This window comes from Neodiprion lecontei, chromosome 5 (assembly GCF_021901455.1).
Source record: "Neodiprion lecontei isolate iyNeoLeco1 chromosome 5, iyNeoLeco1.1, whole genome shotgun sequence".
NCBI lineage: Eukaryota > Metazoa > Arthropoda > Insecta > Hymenoptera > Diprionidae > Neodiprion > Neodiprion lecontei.
In genome coordinates, this window is record NC_060264.1 from 3,998,208 (window position 1) to 4,017,234 (window position 19,027).

General features: G+C 41.1%; 1 protein-coding gene across 5 annotated transcripts; it reads right to left on the reverse strand.

The window, feature by feature from the left end:
- Positions 1-1,877: 1,877 nt before the first annotated feature.
- LOC107227494 (anoctamin-8) lies at positions 1,878-18,370 on the reverse strand. 5 transcript variants are annotated; one of them, XM_015668659.2, is made up of 16 exons: positions 18,065-18,370; positions 15,234-15,319; positions 12,832-12,992; positions 11,290-11,566; positions 11,027-11,215; positions 9,960-10,145; positions 9,725-9,877; positions 9,351-9,486; positions 8,517-8,572; positions 7,660-7,734; positions 6,976-7,311; positions 4,989-5,186; positions 4,625-4,916; positions 3,399-3,707; positions 3,015-3,285; positions 1,878-2,585 (listed from the first exon to the last, which is right to left on the reverse strand). In XM_015668659.2, the coding sequence occupies exons 1-16, from the start codon at positions 18,234-18,236 to the stop codon at positions 2,018-2,020; spliced, it is 3,465 nt and encodes a 1,154-aa protein (XP_015524145.2). In that variant the 5' UTR covers positions 18,237-18,370; the 3' UTR covers positions 1,878-2,017. The 5 variants fall into 5 exon arrangements, with proteins under 5 accessions (XP_015524145.2, XP_015524146.2, XP_046596877.1 ...); XM_015668660.2 differs by having other exon boundaries at positions 1,878-2,555; positions 18,065-18,336; XM_046740921.1 differs by having other exon boundaries at positions 7,021-7,311; positions 18,065-18,334.
- Between the last annotated feature and the right edge of the window lie 657 nt (positions 18,371-19,027).

A 19,027-nucleotide genomic window follows, 5' to 3' on the forward strand; every position in this document is an offset into this window, starting at 1 on the left:
GGGGGGGGGGGAATAAAGCCTTCGCCTTAGCTGCTCATTGTTATTGAGACTTTAAAAAGCAAAATTAACGTTTTGGTTCAAACACCGTTGGCTCACCCGGATTCTATTTATATTTACACATACATAGTATATAGAAAATATATCTATATATACTACGTTTGCCGAGGGATTTTGGCGATATCTACAATATATGTTCACACACCTTTTGCGTTAAATTCTACGGGTTTATTCGTTATAGAGTGTTTTGGTTTATATTCTATCTTTCCTACTTTCTTTATCTTCGCGGTTTTTATTTTACTCGCATTTGTTTAATACTATTATTAATTATTATACACATTGTGTCTGTTGTAACATATGTGCATGTTTATGCATATACCTATAACGACTAACGTATTTTTCAAATTACGAATACTTCTATCGATGTTTCATTTCAGGGCATCGTACGCTCGTTCAAACGAAAATTCAAAATAAAATAACAAATTTACTTCAATCTCTTACAAGTTTCGTTTTCACTCGCTGGTCTCTCATTCCAACTCTCAGCCTCAAACACGTCGTAGGTATGAATAATACTTAGAGGCAACCGGATCTCGACGCTAATGAAAACCGGCTTAATTAACTTCCGAGAATTATTAATTACTAATTCTTGCTCACCTATCAGTGGTACCGCGTTGATAAAGATGGAACGTTGCGATTGTTAATGTTATTATTATTCCAATTATTATTAGTGTTACTACTGTTTTATTTTCAGTTTCATTTTCAAACCTTATTCCGCATGTCACGCGCGCCGCGCTTCTGCAGTTCCGAGGATGATTTATTGCAGGCAGCTATTGCAGCAGTAATTGATTCACTTGATCGATCACTGCGATCTATCGATCTATACGCGACTTGGAATATTACAGAGAAATCAAGTTGGAGTAGGAATTTATTTTTAAAACGTCTTTTAATGACGTGTCGTTTTCTTATTTCTTCTCTCACTTTTTCTTCTTCCTTTTTCTTAAAAATGAATATAACTTCCTGACGTATGTTATATAGACATACATACACACGTGGAGGATCGGACTCGCGTCAATGATCTGGCACACGCGTTACTTTCGGAGTCTAGCTAGATTCTTGCAGGCTACGTTTGCCTGACCTCGAATCTTGCCTCGGTTGACGCAAACTTCTGTATATATTTATACGCAAAGCCTACGAAGGGACCGATGCGTTATACTGTATGCGGTATAGCTGGCACACTTATAGATTTCTTCATTATACGCAACATTTCACCCTTCGGCAATTATTTCGAAAGAACACGTGTCCTCCTTGCTTCGTAACAGTTGTATGTATTGTACCTGATCTTTGAGCCTCCCTAATTCTCGATCCATGCACGGTTAGCTTGCAATTGGGGCAGGTGTACAATTGGTGAAATTAATTGTAATTGTACTGTCGCAATAGAGACGAATAGCGGGAAAGCTGAATTAAAATTGCTAGAGATAATATCCGAGTTAAATTTTTCCCTAACGACACTGTCATTATTCCACCGGACACAAAATTACCTTGAAATTCGCCTTGCATTGTATAATTATGGAGTTTTCTGGACGTCTTTGATTCTTAGCGTTTTGTATAAATTAGTTAACAACCCGAATCCTCTGCCACTTGTATATTAACGTATTATGCGATTCGCGAAGAGATAAATTGAAGGATCGTTTATACTAAAACCAACGTGTATAAGTATGCATAAGTCAGGCAAAAAAATACCTTCATACATCTATAAATTACACGGCGTCTTTGGAAGTTTCAAGATGGCGGTGTAAATTTTCAGATCTTATATATAACGCTGTAAGGACGTATTTATATGTTGTGTATTAGCGCGCGTGTGTGTGTGTGGATTAAAAATGTTTTAAAAAATAATATTGTGTTTTATTATCATCATCATCATCGGTAATATTATATTTTATAATAATAATAATAATGATAATAATTGTTTCCTCTTTCCTTTTTCCTTTTAACAAAATTACCTATACTACTGATACTAGAACTAATTCTTTCTGCGCATATCCATCGTCGCTATGTCGTCGACCGATATCAATTTCTCGATCGGTATGCAGGAAAGTTCTCCACCGACGCAGGACTGCGGCTGCTGCCACCTCGCCTCCCTCTCAGCGTCCTTGGCCTTGACCTCGGCCTCCTTCGCCCTTCGCTCCTTGAGCTTCAACGAGAATATGGCGACCGACCGCGCCCGCTTCATCAGGCTCTGCTTGACCCTCGTCTTTTTCGCCTCCCGTTCCTCCTTCGACGTCTTTTCGTCCTCCTGACTCGAGACCGTTCTGTTCGAGTCCGACAGACCGCCGTCCGTCTTCTCGTGCTGCTGCGAGTGCCGCTCTCTATGGTCTCGAATCTCCCGGTTATCCTTCTGCAGCTCCCTCTGCTCCCGCAACTCACGCTGCTCCCTCTGCTCCCTCAGCTCTCGCTGCTCTCTCCGATAATCCTGCTGGTACTGGTGCTGGTCCCTCGATTGCTTCTCGGCCACAGCTCGTTCCCGCTCTTTTTCTGGCGAAAATCGGAACTTTTGCGCTCTGTGAGCCATCGCCCACGGCGGCGCCGACCTGCGGCAAATGAAATGGGGTTAGTCTCAGTGTTGCCAACTCAGATCACCATCGTCGTCATTACCAGAGAGTTTCGTGAATCCACTGATACGCCAAAAACCGTATAAAAGTATCGAACCAGCAAAGACATTAATAAATTGATTTTTTTCACTAATTAATCCGCTGCCAACGGTCGATAAATCTCCCCACAAAATCTCTTTCAAAACTATCCAGTTGGCAACACTGATTTGATCGGCACTGAGTCAGCGCCCTCTGTTTTCGGCTACAAGAAGTACTGACATGTAGCTCGAGACGTCGTAGAATCTTTTGGCCTCGCGGTGGGAGCTGTTCAAATAATAAATTTCTTCTTCTGTCTCGATGAAAGTGATAAGAAATACAAAAATATGGGGGGGTGATACTTTTGTACAAGTGATTCTCAACTCTCCTCACCTTAGCAAATCGCTGTCCGAAGAAGAAGCGAGCTCTTTCGAAACGATGCAGTCGGTTGATCGACGCAGCGCCAGTTCATCGCCACTTCCACTTCCGCTTCCGGTTCCGCTTATCTCCGAGTCGCTTGTTTTTCGTCCCGCAGGTTCCAGGCCTAATCTTCGTACCCAGTCGACGCCCCCGTGGGGACCAATCGTAAGATGGTGACTATAGTGGTCGCTTCCTGGCGTTGATGGTGCGTTTTCGCCGGTCAACCAATCGCGAGATCTTCGCGCTGGAATTATCATAGAGAAAAAAGTTCGGTTTGCCCGGTTTTAATGTTGGCACTGGAGTGACGAATCATCGTCCCAAAATCGTCCCTGTAAGTACGTAAAAAAATTGTATCACCTCTTTCTCCGCCGGGGATCGAGGCTCTCGGGGTGTTGTGAACCTCGCGGTTTATGCTGCCGTTGTTTCCGGATCCCAGGGGGCTTCGATCCCCGCTTCCGGGGGTTCCTGGCGTCTCGAGGGGCGGCGGAGTCTCTGCAATTCTGGGTACCGTCGCGGCGCTCGGCGTCGGAGGATTGCTCGGCGTTTGGGCCGTTGATACCAGCCCTGGAGTTCCGGGTTGACTCGAGGTCACGGATTCATCGTCGTTACGCGAAGCGACCGATTCCTGTTCCTCCTCACCGTCGGCTGGACTCACGACGAATCGGCCTGCGACAGAGATTTTGTTACTCTCAAGGTGACATCATTATTATAAACAATTCTTGCCGTCGGTTTGCTACGATAAAAATACCGCGCGACGATTTATTCATCATAGAAAAAATGATATAGTCGAATTAAAGTTTGAAGCGTGCAGCGCGAGTGGTGGCCATTTTGATTTTTTCGGTGATGCAGTTTTGCATCATAGCCGAGATCGTATAGGTGTGTTATAGTGATTTATTCTACAAGGAAACTCATGTCTGAACAGTGATGAGTGTTATTCAGACTATAAATATCATGGAAACTTAATTCCATCGTACCAATTTCAAATGATAACACGACTTGATAAGGTTTGATGTATGTACATACGTTACAAATTACCGGATATTAAAGAGCCTATTAAAACATCATACATAAGTTGAGTAATTTATCTCGTAACTTATACTGAAATGTAAGCGGTAAAATGTATGTAGGTACTTAAATATACATGTCTCTAATTCGGTAATAAAAACCATATTGTTCGGTCTCGATTTGAGTATGTATATAAAATATATCCATTCTGCAGCAGTATGACTCATACATAATCGGCTTCATTAAAACCTACACATTGCCAGAGCCTATCAAGCTGACTGTGTTGTAAAGAGTAATATATAAATCCGTTTGCCCGTAAGTTTGTACTTCTGCACTAAAGTCCCGGGAATGGAATACGGAGAAAGCGAGGCACAGCGTGCACTTATCGTGAAAAAGCGAGGAACTTGTAAGGATTCGAACGAGTATATATCGAAGCAGGTGTTTTGCCTCATCGAAAAATAACCGCCCGAGGATAAGGAACGATTTCTCCTCATCTAGCGCATGATTGTACACAGAAAGGCGACGAAGCGATTTCGAAACCGCTAGACATTGCAGCAGCGACTTTCTATTCCTCTTACCGATCACGGTCGGCGGTTGTTGCTCCGGCGAAGGGGTCGAGGAGAGTCGGCGAACGGCTTCGCGTCTCAGGAATTCAACCTTTGCCATTTCGGTCGCGACCCAGCTCGGAATATCGGGTATAGCGCAGACAATGACGAATCTAATAGCGAGCATGATGTGCTCGAGAGCGACGATCAGGAGGATGGTTTGGGTCGCTGACATCTCGGGGAACATCCTCTGCACCTGGCCGCTAAGGCTGATCAATCCGCAGTTGACGAGAATTGCGACCAGTCCCATCGCCTCCATCGCGTTCTGCCGAGAAAATACACGGGAGGTTGATTCGGGAAGCTTTGGGGAACACGAACCAGGCGTTCGTTGTTTTACCTGCCAAGTACCGATGTTCGATACTCTTCTGCCGAAGGGTCGCTGAAGAACGAAGCAAAGCTTGAAGGCGTCCCCTCTGAGCTCCAGCAAATTTCCCAAGAGGGCCGCAACTGCCGCCAATGGAAACGCCGACGAAAATAGGCAGACGTATCCCAGCTGGGAGAGCATTTCCAGGTGTTCCGAAAAGGCACCGTCGTACTGTAAAACATTTTTGGGACTTCTTATCAAGGTCATTTCTCAATGTTTCCCCATGACTCGGGTGCGTTTCTTTTCACCACCGCGTCTTGTGTATACCGACAAAATTCGCACTCTATGAATGACGCAGGCTACGTATATGTATAATGATTCTGAATTTGAAATTTACGACTGACGAATAGTTTCTATATGCATCAGTGCTTTGCGATCAATCGATTAATCGGCAGATTCGATCAATCGTTTTTGTTATTTAAAATCGATTTTTACACTTTTTTCCAATCAATCGATTATTCGATGACTTCGATTCGTGTAACGATTAACCTGCAGAATCACCATGAAACAACTTTGATTAATCGATTAATCGAAAAAAGGATGATTCGAAACCGTCGATTAATCGATTAATTGGAAAAAAGATTAACCGAAATCGTTCGTTAATCGAAAAAACGATTAATCGATTGAATTACACAGCACGTAATTCAATGAATTTCATAACGATTATTAGATGACCATCCACTTTCTCGAACAGCGCTTTTGAGTAGAAAATTGTTTCCTCGAACCGTAGGAATTTGTGAAAATTAATGCTTGTGGCAATTTGTTGGTCGTAAATATAGAGACCTGCAATATCCTTTGCTGACGTTTTCTCCGCATCCATAAAGTGCGAAATGTATCTTTTCCTTAATTTTACGTTCATTCTCGATTAATCTTGCTCTGGCAAATGTGAATTTTCTAATCTAACACTGATAGCTGCGAGTGTCGGGACTGGGGCTTAAGTGCAGACAAATTAAACGTAATGACTAACGATAAGATGTTCAATGTTACAAAGCGCCGATTTGATTGAATATGATATGTAATAACAGGCATAACGAACGAGTATGACAACTGTGTTCACATTGTTATGTATAATAATGATATGAATTACCTTCTTAGGAGAGATCTGCACGTGCAGTGAGTGTGATGTCGTTGAATGATGAAAAATGGAAAAAAAAATCATTTTTGAAAAAATTGCGGTAAAAAGTATAACAATGATATTTCACAGACGAAACACAAGACGAGACGATTAACGAATGTTAACAATAAATCTATTGACAAGGCGTGATAAGGAACCTATAATAATGTAATTATTTTGTCGTTGTTTTTGTTCTTGTTTTTCTTACTACATCGTGATCAAAAGATACAAAAAAAATAAACAAATTACTTACTGACATGAGAACATAAAACGATTATGATTAATGGTGATGGTGCGATTTGGATTATAAAAAAAGAAAAACAAAGTGTTCCCAACTTAGAATGAGAAGAATGAAAAAGCACGTTGCACGTTTTTTTGTGCCACCGAATTACTTGCAACCTGATTATTATTTCATTCATGCTTGTGCAATATAATTACCGTGGCTTTGTAGATAATATGTGATATCAGTATCTGTCAAAGTGAAACTAGGTCAACACAATTCCCGGAAAAGGTTGTTCTCTTTACTTACAATTAGTTCTATGGTAAAAATATGCTTTCTTATTAGCAGATAAATACAAAGATAACATCGATCAGAATCGAATTTCATCACGAATCTTTATTCCTCATAATTTTACGGTTTATTCTTTACGCGAAACTAACGAAGGATGAAAACGTGACAATAAATAATTTTCAAATCGTTCCAAATTGACAGACACGTGTTACCGACAAGTGGGTTAAATTGCTGATAATAAACAACGTGAATCCAGGATGGACGAGCAGGATTTGAATAAGACGAAAAAAGGGGTTGAGAGTAGTGTGAAAATCGTCTACGTCTATAAATCAAACCTTCAAGGCACTGTCACTAAGTAGGAAATTTGAGGGGTGTCCTACTCTATACAACGAGCTTTCCAGCTCCGCCTGGCTGACGTTTCGTTTTCCCTTTCCCCGGTTTTCCTCCTTCGCATCATCCTCGGGATTCCTCTTCCGCTCTTTAGCTTCCCGCGCATTTTCCGAATCGGGAATTTCCTCTTCGCCAGGCGGCGGTCGCGCCTCGCTGGGACTCAGGGCCCCGAATAATTCGAAACTCAAACGAGCCAATCGCAGCTGTTCAACCAGGTACGGAACTGCCGATTCCTTCAGGTTACCGATCACTTGTCGAGCTATCAAGAGGGCGGCCAGTTGCTGAGGAAAATAGACAGTTGGTCAACGAGCAAAGAAATGGAGCCTCTCCGATTCAATAAAAGAGCAGGTTTTACTCAATATTGTGGAAAAAGACGGACGCGTTAGATTTTTTGGCAAATTATACTTCGTGTAGTATAGAATTTACTCTGGAAATAGTAAAAATCACTGTCTGCGGTAGGGTGGTTTCATTTTTTAAATTTGTGTTTTTTGTTAAGCTGTCACATTTCTACATTTTTTTTTTTTCATCAAAAACCTTTATTTGTTCCTCTTTTTCACATTTTTTTAGCAAAATCTGCTCTTTTTCTTTTCTCCGTGCTTAATTCCGTCGTTTTTCACTCTCGCGCTTACCTCTTTCAATCTCTCCTGGTCTTGGAGGTAAAACGCGATGTAGAAGAGAGAGAGAAACGAGTTGACGAACTGAAACTGAAGCGAGACGCGTTAGAATTGCAAGGAAATGATCCGTTACGGAACGGACGCGAAGCACGATACCATTTATGCTTTCGTTCCGCATTTCGTTTGATTTCGAAAATGATGCTTGACTAATCACTTTATTTAACTTTGTTTTATTTTTTTCACATGAAATTTCACATGAATCACGATCCGGAGGTTTGATAATCGGGTTTCGCTAATTGCACTACGGTTCTATGTTCACACGGATAAAATTCGCATGCGAACAGCACAGAGACAACCAAAGCGTATAATTATGTAGCATAAACTGACTAAAAACGGGAAATAATAATACGGTAATAACCAATATACGGATTCCCATATATATTCGATGTTACAAACAGATTGAGTTGAAACGGTTTAAAACAAGTATTGAAGTATCGTGTTTGTACCGTAATCATTTGATTTCGAAATACGGGAAATTTTGCGACTAGGAAGACGCGATGTTGCAAGTGAAAATTTCAGAAGAACAACAGAAAAAAAGCAAAAAAAAATTCAAAAAAATAGAACAAACGAGAAATTGGACGGAGAGAACAAAAGATACAAAACAAAAAAAACTTGGAAGTTGTAAAATGATAAATAAATTTGCATCATTGTAAAGATGTTATGTATATGGGTAATACGAGGTGTGTGTATATATATATATATATATATGTATACACGTATATCAACACAGATACAGAATGTGTAAAAAAATAAAAAAAATACGGTTAAAATACACAAATTGTCAGCTAAAAAAATTTCTTTAACTCATTTACCAGGGCCACCTTGTAGATCAGATGATTCTCATATTCGGTGTCGAGCCGATAGTTTTCTGCGTCCCAACATACAAAAATCATAGATACTATCTAACGTGTAGCTGGCTCACATTATTCTACTCTCGGAATCTAAGTATATGTATAGATTTAGAATTAGTAAATATGCGATAATCGAATTTAAAAAGTACGAATTTAATTCATGATACGAGGTAATTCGAGGGTGGGGCAAAAAAACGGATTAAGGGGTATCAAAAAACGTGTCTTAAAAAATATATATCTTTCTCCCAAAATTGGTGTTCTCTAATATTAGCTATAACGTAAAAAAGGGTATGAAAGAGAAAAAACGTTACGTTATAAAACGTTACTTGGGATATCATGATCAGTCCAGGTATGATGATGTATAGTATGAAGAACAAGCTATAAGCTGTGAGAAGAGGTGGTAAATATGTATACACATATGTATTTATATATATGTAATGTAAAAATGTATCATCTACTGTAATAATTTATCTAGTTGTTCAAATCGTGCATTAATGTATACGTAAGGTATATAGACTGAAAGGTGGTTATATAAGTATAATATTATTATAGGTATGAATTTTACACGGGACGATAATTGAACACTATTATAATGTAACGTGTGATGTGCGTGAAGAAATTCACCGGTTTGCATGTTTCTTTTTTTTTTCCTTTTTCAATCAGCATTTCGGCTAAACGACCGACGTGTGTAATTCAGCTACGTAATTGAACTCTTGAAAAAACTAAAGAGGAAAGAAACTTGGGTGACAGAATCTGTGGGTGAGTAAAACAGGTGATAGATTTCAGTAGGCTTACCCATGTCGTTGAGACAGACCGCGACCTTGAAGTATGCCTCGTCCATCAGGGTGATAACCACCGCGAGAAGAACCTTCGGCACGTAGCTCAGCCAGAATCCGTAACCAGCAGACTCGAGTCCGGCGTCCCACCAGTCCTGAAATTGAAAGAAAATAGAAGAGAAATAAGAAATTGTAACATTGACTTCATGGAACAACGGTGACTTATACGTTCATCGATGATCGCAGGTAAATATGGTCTCGCGGATGATTGAAAGATTAATTTTTCACCTGCACAGTCGAGACATTAAGTATGATTCGATGGAGGAACTGGATGGTCCGAATATGCTAATCCTACTTTCGAACGGTGGTAGGATAAAATTGTCAAAGTCTCACCTGCACTTGGAAGCTCACAATCATGACGATAAATACTAAGAATAGGCACACCGCGATCACTGGTATGCTGACCAAGTATCGAAAGACGTTTCGTCTCCAGGCCGGGTAAGTTGGTTCCAGTCTTCCGGTGACCGGCGACCTCTCAAGCGTACCCTGGAAGAGAGGAAAGAGTTCCAGAGGCGACAGTTTCGCTGGTATATCAAGCACTTCATTGGAGTTACCAATATGGTCTCACCGTGAAGAGAGGCCGTGGTTCGACAAGCAGGTCGTCGCGTTGGTCGAGGGTTCCCCATCGGTAGGCCAATTCGGCACCACGTCGTTTCCAAGTCTCGAGATAAACGGTGGCCCAGACGACGTTGAATATCGAAAACAATACGTAGGCCACATCCTCCACCGCCTGGTTCCGCCCGATGATGCCGACCTGCGATTGGAATTGGAGGTGTCTTAGATGGGCTGAGGGTTTGGGGTGAAAGTGCGAGTATTCTTAAGGATCGTGGATCAATCATTGACGGAAAAATTGGATACCTGATCCTTTTAGTGACAGTGGGATGCTCAGTATCCTACGTCAAAAATTTGCATGTCCTACCCTTATCATAATTTATTTACAACTTCAAATGTACTTTGTTACTTCGTGTAACTCCAAAAATCCCCCGAGTAACAAGTTTCAGCTGGAATCATCGAATTTTGACAGGTTATCGATTTTAAATTTGCTATCTTGGATCCGCCATCTTGGATTTAGAAACTATCAAATTCTGAATGCAGATTCCTTTCCGATCGCAATTGACGGTAGTATTTAAGCATCGCTATAGACTGTAGTAACCGTTGCGTTTAGTTTGGTAGGGTATTGATTAAATAGGCTGCATTATCAAACTTCGAGTCAAGAATATACAGCTCGCAAACAAACTGCGATTAAAACTGCTTATCGTTAGACAGTTTATGGTAATGATCTGCAGGTACTACTGTTAATTGTTGAAATGAATCCTGCCGGCAAGTTCGCGGTAAATGAGTAAGGTAAGTGTACCAGTTATGGACACGTTTAATTTATCGACCCTTTTATGTTACAAAATTATAAATTTACCGCAGAAATTGTGAACGTCTGTCTGGATGACAAAAACGAATTGCTAGAGGATTGGACACTGGAAATTTATTGTTTGATAATTTTGGGAACACCAAAGATCAAACACATACAACGAAAAAAGGTCAATAATTGGGACAGGGTCAATAAGTGGTACACTTACTTCACACACTGGGTTGGAATGGAATCGTCAATGACTGATCCATGGTTATCGGAGTAGAACATACCCAGTATATGACACCCACGGCAGCCGGAACGATTAGGGCGGTGGTGTAATGGCCGAGCCAAGCAAAGTACATGGTTATCTTGACCCCGAAGTATCGACAAATGTCGTCGAGAGGTTGGGGGCTGAGAAAAGCGCGGACCCAAGTCCTCTGGAGCTTTTCCAAGGCCGGTAACTCGTGGAGTGGAAATACCTGAGAAAATCGGCACGGCGATTAGTCTGTACCGGGATGTCGATGCAATAACGCGAGGTCGAGGTGATACACACTTGGGAAATGACCCCGGCAGAGATGCACTTCGGTACGATGGCTTGACCCTCGATTAGCTTGAGTCCAGGAAGGCTGTGCAGGTCTTGTTGACCCGCCCGCAGAGTGTGGAGAAGATGGAGAACCAGGGACTGTCTTTCCTGGGTGGTGAAGAAGCCGGCCTCGTCGTCGCTACCTTCGAAAAAGCTCGTCTCCGTTCCTACGAACTCCTTAAGACCACCGCCAAACTCCTGACGCAGCCTTTTCGGTAAGTGGACTTCTTCCGCCGCCTTCAGGAGGCTGCGTTAACAGCCGGAAAATATCAGAGGGTCGTTTCAAGACCCTTTCGAACGACTCTACTACCGATAATCGATTCCTCTCGCACGCGCGCTATACATATACGACGTCCTACCGAGGTGACTGAGTCAAGTTTCCGATTCGATTTTCAATAAAAATCAAATCCCCGGGGTTCTTCGCCTCCTTTACCGCCTTTCTTTATTCCGTTATCCTCTATCATCGAATCCCTTTTGCCGCTTTACTTTGCTCACACAAGACTCTCGGAAAACGCAGTTTAGCCTCCTCATTCACTCCTCATTCAACATATTCCACGGTTGGTATATGTGTGTGATAATTATTCATCCAAAGGGTTGCCACGTACAATGTCTTTCTACCGCTCAATATATAAAAACACCTTTTTTTTTTATCAATGTATCATTAGAAGCCGCACGGCAACCGGGCCGGAATCGCCTATATAAAATTTTATTCATATATTACAGACGGTTGTAATAACAAGCGATAGGCAACTGGCGGCATATATACGTAACGTCGTTATACCTACACTTCGATTAACTTTATTGCACCTTTAAGTAGCAACGACACTGTCGATGGTCTGGCGATGTCGATTACCGTTGTCATAAATTGAACGGGAAGAACGCGAAAATTGGTAACTCGACGAATCTCAAAGAAGCGAATTATTCTATAATGAATGGAAATAAGAATAACGTTAATCGCTCATGGATTTAATGTATGTCCACCTGATTTCAATATTACAAAGGTTTTAAAAGATTTCGAATGGTTGCAAAAAATTTCAGAGGTTATCAAACGATTTCAAAATGTTTCAAAAGATTATAAGAAACCTCAGATGATTTCAAATATTTCGAATATTTCAAGAATTGCAATTGACTTCAAAATATTACAAAAGATTTTTACAGATTTCAAAGATTTCAAGACATTACAAATGTTTTCAGACGATTTAGGGAGATTTCTAATGATATTAGGAGATTTCATAAGATATCAAGAGACTCCAGAAGATTTTTAAAGACTCCCAACAGATTGTAAGTGATTTCAAACGATTTCTAAGGACTTCAAGAGATTTCACAGGCTAAAAAATATTATATTTCAGAAAATTTCAAAGATTTCAAGAGATCTCACAAGATTCACGGACAGGTGTACACCAGGAACGATTAACTTCTTGGTCAAGAGTGACTTCTTAGTTACGCGTAGGTGAAAAAAGTTTCCTCGAACCTCGAGTCATCTTAACATGGATTACAGAGGCGTATACTTACACTGGAAACGGAGCCGTGAGGTAAAACCCGTAGCTGTCGGAAGATGTGTGATGACGAACGTGAACGACAAGTCCAGGAGTCCCAGCTCTGAGTCGTCCCAGAAGCCACATCAGAGTTTCGTCCCGTGCGCCGCTGGGGAACATGACCACGACATCGCATTCCTGAAAACGAGGAAGAAACGAGACGATGCAGTCATTCAGGAACCCCGGCTGATAATGTTTTGTAAGAATTCAGCGTGTAATTTATTACATGATTCATCTTGTACGAATCATCAGATATACTTATAGATTCATGTAGTTCACTGTATTATTGATTATACGATTTTTGATCCAGTATATCCATGATTTGTGCTTTCGTAATTTATTACAAATTTGATGCAATTCACGAAATAAATCATGTAATAAATTACACTCTCAATTTTTTCAAAACATTCTGTGATTTGACACATGAACATTTTCTCTTGGTAGACGTGCCGCAGATAAACTCGGTTATTATTTATCGATCCCGGAGAAGCGTGTGTGCAGAGAAGGGTATAACTATAAAGTTCGTCTCTGTAACGTTGGGCGGAAATTAGCATCATCTGGATCGTGATTGCCTGATGCATGCAGAACTTCGGACCATCGGGTCGGTGTGTGTGAGGAAATAAAAAAAGAAATTTTAAAGAAATTTGCCAGCTGGCAGTTTCAATCGTCGAATGGATCCAGCAGCCAGCTGCAGCTGGTTGGAAAGAGAATCGGAACCGGGCTCAGCTCTACGTCGCAATTATCTACAGTAGGATGCAGCATGCCGGGTTCGATATCGCGTCGGGTTTTCAACCCTCCAGAAGCTACGAGAACTGCGCCGAGATAATGTTGTTTTGGCATTTTTCCAAATTCTTAACCCCTCCCACTGCGATGTAGAAACGCACGAGAATTTGGGTATAATTTCGCTACTCGCGATCTCGTTGCTTGGCCGAAAGAAATTGACCGAGACAGACTGTCTCGAGCCCTTTTCCTCTCGGTTTTATCAAATATTACTGAGGTTGCTCACGATTCTTTTATACAACAAGAGTATGTTACGCGTTCTTTCACGAAGCACGAAATTGAGGTTAGGTTCGCGTAATGTCATATTTCTTCGCGACAGCGCATGCGCGCAGTACGGAAAAGATCACTTTTCAACTCCTAAGACTCCTGAAATTGGTATTTTCAGTACTTTGTGTGCGGAAAACAGGCATGGAAACCGCGTAAAACCTTAGATTCTTCCCCCGTATTTTACAACAGACTTCAAATCGGAACTCTGCGGTTTTACCAGCCTGTAGCCTGAAAGCTATAAGCGAACATATTCGGTATCCCCTCAGATTAACTCCTGACTCTGAAAACGTTCGATGTATAGATAAGCACTATATCCAACTTATATACCTGTACGTATACGTATATAAGGTACGAGTTGAAGGTTGGCTGGACAGATTTGTTCGGGTGACTGATATTTATTTACTCGCTTCTTCAAATATCGTGATATAACCAGCAGCGATATAAATTGCACTCCTCCCGTATCGAGAAAAAACGAGAGAATAAATATCGTTTGATTGAAGAATAACGACGATGAATGCTTGCGTAGAAGCTTATTTCCGTATTGAAAAACTTATCTTTCGCTGTTATCACATTTCATTATGTCTCATTTCGTGTATTAAATGCCGTTATAATCCGTTGTAGGCTACCGGTACTAGAAAATAACTAATATAGAAATACAGTAAAAATGATGAGAATACTTTTAATGTCAGAGCGAGTTATTTAACGAGCTTGAATGGGAAAAAAGTTTTGCCGATGTTTTAACCTTTACTGTGTTTTATCACCGGTACGTTCGACCTATACTCCTCCGGTATCCCACAGGTGCTTTATTTCATCTCTCCGTTTGATGCCTGGATCACATATATATATACACACACACACACACACACATATATATATACATACATACCAAGTATAAAAAAACTATGTACGTATCGCGTATTGATACACCCGCGTATTTCATAGACAATATAAGTAATACTTTTCGGAATATAAAAAGCCCCGTCCAGGTTCGTTCGATAGAATTCTGACGCGTATTTCGCTCATCGCTGAACACGTTCTCAACGTAGGTATATTATAACAAGGTTATACGAGTCCTCGACTCAACGAGCTGAATCGATACCTCCACCACGTTTCCGCCTAACGATAAACTCAAATTCCGTCATCCCTTGGCTGATTCAGGGACTTTTTTTTTTTATTTGTGCGCGTGTCGCCAGTCAAGATCCGCGGAAAAGTTCTCCCAATTAATGTTCGCAAATAATTGGCGAGACCATTGCGACGCCCAGTTCGATCCGAGGGGCGAAAAGTGCGACTTGTTCTCATTACGAAGGTAGGATTTTTGCATGTTCTACGAACCTGCGTGGGCACTTTTTGTATCCATAGGCGGCGGGGGGTCATCAGATGACCCGTACATGGTATTTTGCGTCTGAGGAGACGCGAGGCTGGAACGAAAAGAGAAAAATCGATTAGTTCATGCAGAAAGTTCTCGTGACATGATTTAAACGTAACGGAAGTCGCTTTTACAAAGTCGTTTACCGGGTTGGCTTTACCGAACTGAATAGAAAATGTGCAATTTCGAAGTGTCTCTTTTTCCACGTATATACATACGACCGTTTTGGATAATTCTGAACACAATTTCTAGAATGCATAAAATTTTTCACCAACTATTTTCAATTAAAATCATGTAAGAACCTGCGACTTATTTTCTTTGCGCTTTCTTCTAGATTTTATTCACAGCTACGGCAAACAATTAAAGCAGTTTTTTCTCACGCAGATGAAAACATTAGTCAAAGAATTGAATAAACATTGTACGACTGGTTTTGTTTTGTTTTTTTTTCTTTCTATTATAACAACAAACACTTTAAGACAAAGCAATTAACGCTGAGCGTTGTTCAAATATTGACAATTTACTCACCATACAGAGAATGTTTGCACAGATTTTTCATCTCGTAATCATATTTAATTCTTTTGTTTCCATCCCGGTTTTTGAGGCGCGTAAATTATTGCACACTAGTATTTGAATATGAAATTAAATATTTCAGGTAAACCGGTAGAGAAAGACAAGAGATTTATACTTCTACAGGTGTTTGAACTGTCGCGCCCGACGAATTATACAAGCATTGAACAAATTACCTCGCTCCGAAGGTCTCCGTGACGAACAATTCTCGCTGATAATTATAAATAACAATCATTATTTACGGTATGAATTAATTAACGTTGTTAATTACTTTGCAAACCTGTCTAAACTTTTTTCCACTACGTGTGCCTGATTAGCCGTGAATTTATTACTACATCTATCAGACCAATATTAGCGCATGTAGATCGTTACGAATTGCGTAACTCCTATAATTTTGTTCTAATTACAAAAAATGTCGGTGATATTTCGGGGATATTTGACTTCAGTTTGTTTTGTTTCGATTTAAAAATTTAACGGTACTCAATTAACGTGAAACGTAATGTGAAGAACGCAAGAAACTAGTATAATTGATAACAGAATTGTTGTATTCTATGGATCTGATCAATGATCAATGGAAAAAAGCACACAAAGTTGGAATTTTTCGCATCAGGCTCCCGTCTGTTTATTTATTATTTTCTAAAATTGTTAGTACTGCATTAGGAAGATTTGCCCGACTGTGCGAATTTGTATGAAAGGTAAAAAGTAAAAAAGAACCAAGTAGCTGGCAAAAACAGGAAATTCCTGTTATCCGTTTTGCCCATTACACGATTCGCATGTGGAACGTGTACGCTGGGGTACAATTTCGGACATTAACCACCCCTGCCGCTTTCTGTATCGCGAAAAGAGTTTTTGCGCGTAAGTTATTCATGCAGAAGGCTCGCGCAGCTGACTATACTTTTGTAAGTTTGTACACATACCGAAACGGGTGTGTGTCGCTGCTCGAGTGCGAAACTGGACTAGATAGCTGCCGTATAACTTCGCCTTGGAGTCTTGGCTCTATTCCTTAATTCTGACGTTATACCTTACGGAGGGTTTGCGAAAAAGGAAGAGGAGAAAAAAAGAAAAAATAATAAAAAAAATTACACAAGAACCAGACCGTCGGTACTATTCGAGGATAAAAGGAGTTCGCAAAGATCAGATAAATTCGGGACAATGTACGGATCTTCTGCAATGCGACTATACCGTGGTACCCCATCATCAATACTACCACATGGGATCGCGTGTTGGGAGTAAAATCCCATGTGGGTTATTCCGACCGAAGGTTTTTCCGACTCCCATGGGTTGCCAATATGGCTTTCATTTCTATCTTATTAAATGTCCAGAGAATATTGCGTGCCACAGAAGCGACAGGAATTACGGTTTCGTGAGCTCAGCCTGACTCCCCAGGATTAATCTTCGAAAGCTGTATAGATTAGAAATGTGAACCGTAGGGCCTGTTGGACTAATTTTCTCGAGCAAAAATAATAAACCGAGAGAACGTATACAAGTAATATATATATATAAATATACTTGGGAATTGCGAGTGATGCTTATCACGATAATATAATCCTTTAATGTGCAGTTCCGAATTTTCCACGTGCAGTCGGGGAATAGTGAGGCTAAATACGAATTAGAGGCTTTCGAGTTGTACAGTTGAGAGCATTTCTCCGTGAACGGATTTCTAATGCATAGTTATGCGTCTCTGTACCGTGGGGATGAAAATCGCGGTTGCGGTAACTGGAGCGAACTCGATTGAATTGCTCAAAGATACGCAATCGCGAAGCATTGAGGTGCAGTAACGGTTGGGTGAATCGGAATCAGTCTGGTTGGTGTAAGATATGCCGAAGCTTGACGATACGAAGGGGTGGCGGAAAGAAGTTGGCGATAAAACAAAAAAGAAAACGTGACAGGCGTACATAAATTCAAATATTATAAATCAAGATGGCCGCCATTGTTACGCTTCGGATTTAATTCTGACGGTCGGATTATTACCGTAGTTGAATATCCACCGAACGCTACTCGACGTCGAGGAAAATGACGGCAAGAATGTTTCAGCGTCCGTTTCATCGTCGAAAATATTTTCGGGTCGGAGAATTTGGCAAAAGAAATTGACGCGTTAGCCCCTTATTGTAGATTACATGAAAACATGCAGGGATGACAACATTCAGAATCGAAGGTGAAATCTGGGGGAATACGACTTGGGAACGGGGTATGAATTTTTCTCTGCAGAGTTTAACACCGAGTTTCTCACCTTTGTCGAGTGTCTCTTTAGCCGCGTGGATGACTTTTCTCCGTCGCAAACCATCCCCGGATGACGCAACGTCTACCTCGTTAACGCTCACGACGCACTCGTTATCCACGAATTCTTCAGCTGCAGTGTGATTTGTTTTAACCCCAGGGGCTGACCCCTCGCCGCCTGACATGCTGTCCTGAGGCACAGGGCAACGACAAGGTCCCTCTTTCAGGACCTTTACGTTTGTACTGAAACAACCGCTCGGGATTCTCACCCCCGCGTTTGCCGCTCGGCTCAAACCGCCATCTGTCGGGGGTGGCGACACTCCAACCCCCGATCAATGAGAGTCTCCGACACTCTCTCTCTCTCTCTCTCTCTCTCTATTCCGCCCCCCTATTTTCTTCCTCCATCGATGTATACGTGCGTGCGCTACGTGCAACGATATGGATATTTACCCATCCACTGGGTGCAGCTCGCCACTTCACTGTCCCTACGCTGGATGCCAGATACCACGTCTACTCAAAGACGCTGGTTTAGACGGTTTTGGGGTCAAACAACTCCGCCCGCGTCGATACAACCCAGTCATGATAATCTGTCGCCACAGTTCTGTAGAACCATTGGTACTTCGGAAATTTTCACAGACTTTATCTACGAATAGAAAAAAATATAAGGTGAAGTTCATTGGGTAACTCGATATGTATTGCTCGAAAGTATCTCTGAAGTTCATTTCAGTGTTCTTAATTTTCTCCACGGTTTTGTCCGAAATACTCGAAATTAAATATCTCATAATTAACGGCATTGACCGAATTTTAAGAAAATAAAATTAGGAACGTTTTTCTCTTTCGTTACATGCAACTTATATGAACTAGACGATCCGAATAATTGCTCGAGTTACTTGGAGCTCATTCCACTATAAGAAAAGACGAACTGAAATATCGTCGATCCGATACCCAAATTTAGTTTCAATTGAATGTCTATAAA